At 44.3% G+C, this 6198-nt stretch overlaps 1 protein-coding gene across 4 annotated transcripts; it reads left to right on the forward strand.

Moving 5' to 3' along the window:
* The first annotated feature begins 2039 nt into the window (after nucleotides 1-2039).
* H257_18991 (hypothetical protein) lies at nucleotides 2040-6061 on the forward strand. Of its 4 annotated transcripts, XM_009848143.1 has the most exons (10): nucleotides 2040-2424; nucleotides 2471-2585; nucleotides 2657-2863; nucleotides 2942-3117; nucleotides 3364-3457; nucleotides 4130-4225; nucleotides 4279-4326; nucleotides 4409-4603; nucleotides 5446-5682; nucleotides 5736-6061. In XM_009848143.1, the coding sequence occupies exons 1-10, from the start codon at nucleotides 2048-2050 to the stop codon at nucleotides 5955-5957; spliced, it is 1767 nt and encodes a 588-aa protein (XP_009846445.1). In that variant the 5' UTR covers nucleotides 2040-2047; the 3' UTR covers nucleotides 5958-6061. The 4 variants fall into 4 exon arrangements, with proteins under 4 accessions (XP_009846445.1, XP_009846447.1, XP_009846448.1 ...); XM_009848145.1 differs by having other exon boundaries at nucleotides 4279-4603; XM_009848146.1 differs by lacking the exons at nucleotides 5446-5682; nucleotides 5736-6061 and having other exon boundaries at nucleotides 4409-4810.
* The last annotated feature ends 137 nt before the right edge of the window (nucleotides 6062-6198 follow it).

Below are 6198 nucleotides of genomic sequence, written 5' to 3' on the forward strand. Positions count from 1 at the left end.
ACATGAAGTCAACCATCATCCAAGACAGTGGCTTGGACGATGCAAGTGGCAACATACCTACCTGTACTACCGGTAGTACACAAGCGAGAATTTGGTCGATTACATTGTGAATAACTGGACAAGATTTTACTTCGAAATATGTTGGTGCTAGCTAACGTAAAACAAGCAAACAAGCCGTGGGCCCTATATCTTCACGAAGGTATTGTAACCGTGTTCGAGTGTACTTTGTGAGCTGTAGTGCTGGTCATACCATACAGTTCGAATGCCTACGCGTCGATACGTATAAGGATGCCCAAGCAATTCTCGTTAACAGTAAGTTCCACAGTTTAACCACAAGCAAAACAACAACACATGACATTTTCTGTGACCACCAGTAAAAAGTCAAATGGCCACACGTTTTTATCCTATTCCCCTGAGTGAGGCACGGCGAGTTCGACGAGTACGGTATGGCGAATGGAGGTGAGAGGAATGCGAGTTGCACTAAGCTTATGGTGGAGAGATGGAGGAGAGGTAGCCTTCCACAACGCCCCCAAGCTAACATTATCGTGGCTCCTGGTCCTACTAACGTTAACGCCATACTGTTCCATTAACGCGTGTTGGGTAGCTGTTGGTATAAAGAACCATTTTTGCCTTAACGTTAGTCGTAGATGGGTACACCTTTCCCATGCATAAGCCACCAGCCAGTACAGTAGTTCAGGCAGTGTTGTATTCGTACGCTTGACGTTAGCCAGTCCTTGGACACTAAGAATGACGCACACCTCCAACTTGAGACGATATCGCCATGCATTTGTGACGGCCAAAGAACCTGAATTTGTGCGTTTCAAAATCCTTCAACTCACGCTGAGTATACTTTAATCCAGTGTTTCGTGAATGTTTCGTAAATCAGTGGTATTTTTCTATACTTGAAGCACCATACAAAATCCAGCATAAAGGGAAATCGATACTTCCGTTTTACGAAACAAAATGTTTCGTGACTGCATTGAAATTGTTTCGTATTTGTTTCGTAAACCGTGTATATCTTACTATACTTCGAACTATTACTATAAATAAAAATCTCCCTAATTTGTGCATTTCACCCATATACCGGTATGGACTTCATTTCGCATTAAGCTTGCACAAACTATGACATAGACATATTAGTAGTATATATATGGTTTTGCCCGATACGGAGCACATTGAAGTAAACAGTTACTTCGAAGTAATAACGTTATACTTCGTACTACCGGTACTAGTAAATATGATTTATACACACCGTCGACTGAAATTAGTGCGGATTAAGAATTAACGTTAACGTCAGTGTGAATTTAGAACTACATATGGTACTGTAGTGTGGTCCTCACTAATCCTCCGTACATGCGTGATGGAATTCCCAAAATATGTGGTTGGTAATCGGATCAATTTCGCACAATACCGGGTGTATATATCCCATGATGCTCGATTGCTTGATTAGACGTAAAAAGCCATGGAATCTGTATACTGTACCAACTCTTCGATATGATGTTTCTGCTATAACATTTGTAACTGTTTACTTCAATTGTCTGCTTTATTGACTGTTTACATCAATGTGCCTGCTTTACATGTAACTTACTACCGTAGTAGTACTGACTGTTACATCAATGCTGATTTGTAATGTGTCGTATCCTAAATACAAAAAACAAGGTAATAGTCCTGTATTTTGAAGTCAAATATAATATTCCACTTTCTCGCAAATTGGGATTAACCAAAATGCCATTTTTCAAATGGAGGTAAAAGGACCATTTTGTAATATGGCGTTTTGGACATCCTCAAGGAGTAAATCCCACTCGGAACTATTGGATTTGGGTTAAAACTCTTCAAGCAAGACATGTTTCAATTTTGATCAGATGTGTTGAATTCGGCCGCCCCAAAATGCCGTTTTGGGCCAGAATATTGCAATATACCAATCCATTTATCTACGAATCGTACTTATAGGGATTCCAGCCCGTGTACGGATATGCGTTGCCGTTTGGATGTATCCGGACATCGTGGACTGCTTTATCCGGATATTTTGTGGCTTTCAAGTTCGGACATGTTTGGGTGCAGCTATGTCGCCGATGTCGTGTGGGTAGTCTGGGCAGCCGCGGCTGCCACCCGCGGAGATGACGCGGCACTAGGCTTTCTCACGTCAAGTGGTATCGCCTTCATGATCACATGGTATAGCCTACGGACGTACGATCGCCACGCGTTCACGGCGCTGGTGCATGCGGAATGGGGTCTCTGGTCGTCGTCGGCATTCTTGGGTGTCGTGTCGCGGATCGTGGACGCCCTTGTGCACGTCGTGCTGCCATGCGTCATGCTATGTTGGCATTTCAGCCGAGTGAAGCTGTGGATGAGTCCCGTGGCCATGCTGGTGGCCGTGGGGATGCACCGCCTTCGGCATCGTTGCCCGTCGTTGCCATTCCATCGGTACCCAGCTTTCCTGTCGTTATTCATACGTGTTGACTCGTGGTAGGTTTGTCTTTTACCAGTTTACGCCCCGTCGATCGCGGCACTTCTGGGATGCCGCGCTCACAATGGACGTCCTCATCCATGGATCTCTTCCACTGTTTTGCCATGTTGCGCTCGAGGTTCAGAGACTGCGTTTTCACCTCGATTCCGATCCTCCATGTATGCATGCATTCATTCATTCATTCTGTAGCACCCCATGCTTTTGTACGTGAACACGTTGCTTCTGGGAACTGTCGTGATCGGTCTGCACATGCTTCGATCGATGCTACTTCCAAAAGTCCGCGGTGCCGCCGCCGACATCATGCGGCGGCTCCTGGCGCAAGGAAACATCCACCCTGCTAGTGCCATGCTCCCAAGGGTTACTGCCACAGACGAACAAGTGCATACACCGCCCCTTGTACGAATTAACACCATCCTATTGCTCCTACTATTTATTACTAGTACCTGTGAACGATTTCCTCGTCGTTGTATGTAGCACATGGTCGTCCACGACGAACATTTGTGGCTCGACTGGATGAGTGATGGTCTCGTGGCCATTGGCGAGTCATATGTATCGGGGCAATGGAGTCTTGGGCCAGACGTCGTTGACATATCAATCCACGTCGACACGGTTGTCCATCGCTTACTAACACTCCCCGTTGAAGCTAGACGGTTCGTGTCTATGTACTAGTACTATTGTGCAAATTTCGAGTGAGATTTCATTGTGTTGTGGTTTCTCGTTGAAATTTAAATCGATTGGATTGGCTACTTCAGATGAGCTCAAAAGTATTAGCCAATCAAAACCCATTTCTCAATGAAATTCAACAACCAATCAGATCGGTTTGGTCGGCGCGATTCAATTTTTTGTGTCAAATCGACAATAACTAAGTTACTTATCCCTTTGGTCGACTTTGATAGGGACATGTACCAGTCGTGGCCGGCCAGATGGGTATCGCTAGCTACGCGGGTGTGCCAGTATCCGTCGTCCGCGGCGTGCCATGTTGTCGACCCAGTATGATCTTGCTTGGATATACGAGTACCAACACTGTGGAGTTAGTTTCGGGCCAATACTATTGTAGCCAATCACACGAATTCAAGTTCATACACTAATTCGATGTGGATGAGGGTGGTTTCCGGCAATCTGATTGGGTCAATTCTAGTGTATATTTATGTGGCTGTGTCGTCCATTCATTAGTCTCCATGTTGCTCCAGTTTTAGAAAATATACTATAATATTGTTCTTATCGATCGCTTCTTGAACTGAATTTTATATGAACAGGATTGTCCGAAGGCAATCACACTAATTCAAGTCATACACTAATTCGATGTGGATGATACCATGTTGCTCCAATTTACGAACAATTTGTCCTTGTATCCTTGTAATAAATGATGAACTCAATATTGTGGATGATTCGATACTATGAATTTCCAAACCCCGTTGAATCGAATATGTCGCCAGTGAATCGAATCATCATCACGAATCGACGCTATGATTGGCTAATCCATTTTGGAGTGGATTATTTGATTGGCTCTTACAGAAAGAACAATTGTATATTCAACCAATCAAAACTCCACCGTGATTCAATATTCAGTAGACAAACAACCACGCGAATAATTTTGCAAGTTTATAGCGAAATATCACAATATTCCAAATGGCCACGAATAAACACTTGGCCATTTAATAGGTGCAACACGACCCATTGGACGACGACGATTCTGTATGTCGAGTTTTCGGCACGTACCAAGGGCGTGGGTTGTGGCAGGACGGCGACACTCTGAATGTACGACGTCCACTATAAAGACATGTATCATATCTATAGGTCGTACAATCTAGATGGCCCAAGACCGAGCGTTGCATGCGATGGCGTTGAAGCTGTCGTTGGTACCATATATACATGGATACCCTAAAACTATTCTATCCATTGAAGCTATCGCTGCTGTGGTGTTTTTAAACATGAATATAGACTCGTGGCCATCTGGTGCTCGACTTGAACTTGGGGTATGGTGGCGGCGTCGGTTGCTTTTTGGCCACGCAGTTCCACGTACAAGTGATTTCAATCGTACAATCTCGACACGAACAGATTGCAGCCATCCAATTGGCCCAGCAGGCCAACATCGAGTCGCATGTCCAGTTTATTCTGCTTGCCGATATGCCACATGTAAACATCAGACACTCCCACACTGTCGCGCTTGGTTAATATTATTGATTGTGTGAGAGTTTTCAGTTTTGAGGTATTGAAGCCCTTCGGATTGTTTGTGATGGGCTTGCACTGAATATAGAACTGTATTTGTATCTATCGAGGCGGCAATCTCAATCTGATGATATTGCAATATTGTGCATTCATTTCACCCAAATTTGGACTTGAGAGAGTCATTTCGCCAAATAGTTTTCGAATCTATTTGATCCTATTTAAGCTTGTACACACTATACTATACAACGATTAGTATATATGTGGTTTGCCCAATAATGCGAAGGGTTGATTGGCAGAAATTCAACATGACGTGATTTGATTGGCTCCGGTGGAGAATCGATTCTCCTAAGACATTCGATTGATTGTGCTGAGGGCTCCAGTTTCGAATCGATTTGACCATATCATGGATCGATTTGTTTGTACTGACGTTTGTATGTAATATATGGTGTGTCACCGTGTATAGTAATTGAAGTTACAATGAATTCGATGGTTGCACGAGTTTGATTGGCCACTGGATTTTTGTTCTTTTGTTTTGATTGGTCGAACCCGATGAGGGATGTAGTACGATTGGAAGGTTAGCGTGGCAATATATATATATATATAAATATGGTATTAGATACACAATATATAGTTTTGCACTTTAGCCATGGGACTGTACATTTGACCACCAAGCCAGTTGTCGAAGTTTCAACTACAGTATCGATCTATTGTCCATTCGATTTGATCTGTGAGCAGCACCATATATATATGAATATATATAGTCATACATATGATGTACATAATATAACGTAATACACTGTTTGGGGTAGCTGGCGCACATGTTAGACCAATTGCCGAGTGGTTTTGACGCGATCACAGCGTCAAACGTGTTGGAATGTGCCAATGCGGACGATTTAACGCGAATCTTGGGTTTGTTAAAAGCCAAACTTGTCGGAAAGGGTCGACTCGTGCTGGACGTAACTACTACCCCGCATCGCGCCAATACATATGCTTGGACCAACAAGTACATGCCAAAGTACTCGAAGCGCGCGTTATCGTATGCGACGGTGTGCTCCATCGGATAGTTAAACAAGGACAGAACGCTCACACTGTGTCGCAGGTCCGCAGTGCCATGACCGACGTGGGCTGGGTCGTAACCGACGTGACTAACTGCAGCGACCAGTATGATGCCATGTACGTGATGTGGCATGCTCGCTTTCACGCGGCGGCGGCGGCGGCGCTGCCCGATTCCGCCCGACGAACATGGGAGTTTTACCTGCTGCACACGGCGGCGTGCTATCGAGCTCGAAATCTCCAAGCGTTTCAAATGACCTTGTCATGACGATGGTGCTGCTGAGCTATTCTAAGTAGTCGACATGTGCCCACCATACCTATATTAGTGTAGGATTGTCAACGTAATCGATAATGCCTAGAATTAGTGTGTATCGACGTGCGTCCCTTGTGGCTACAGCTTTTCGGACTTGGATTCAAACGGCGCAGTGCTACAATGGACATTTCAACGTATGAATGAAAGAAACTTGTCACTACTTAGTAGTACTAGTATAAAACTACTACTCCTTCGA

This window comes from Aphanomyces astaci (genome assembly GCF_000520075.1).
Source record: "Aphanomyces astaci strain APO3 unplaced genomic scaffold supercont1.299, whole genome shotgun sequence".
Taxonomy (NCBI): domain Eukaryota; phylum Oomycota; class Saprolegniomycetes; order Saprolegniales; family Verrucalvaceae; genus Aphanomyces; species Aphanomyces astaci.

Excerpts from the sequence above, each read along its gene's own strand:
- H257_18991 (XM_009848143.1), top strand. The coding sequence starts at position 2,048 with ATGTTTGGGTGCAGCTATGTCGCCGATGTCGTGTGGGTAGTCTGGGCA. Across the intron at positions 2,425-2,470 it reads CCGTCGTTGCCATTCCATCG|GTTTGTCTTTTACCAGTTTA; the intron begins GTACCCAGCTTT and ends GACTCGTGGTAG. Across the intron at positions 3,458-4,129 it reads CGTGCCATGTTGTCGACCCA|GTGCAACACGACCCATTGGA; the intron begins GTATGATCTTGC and ends GCCATTTAATAG.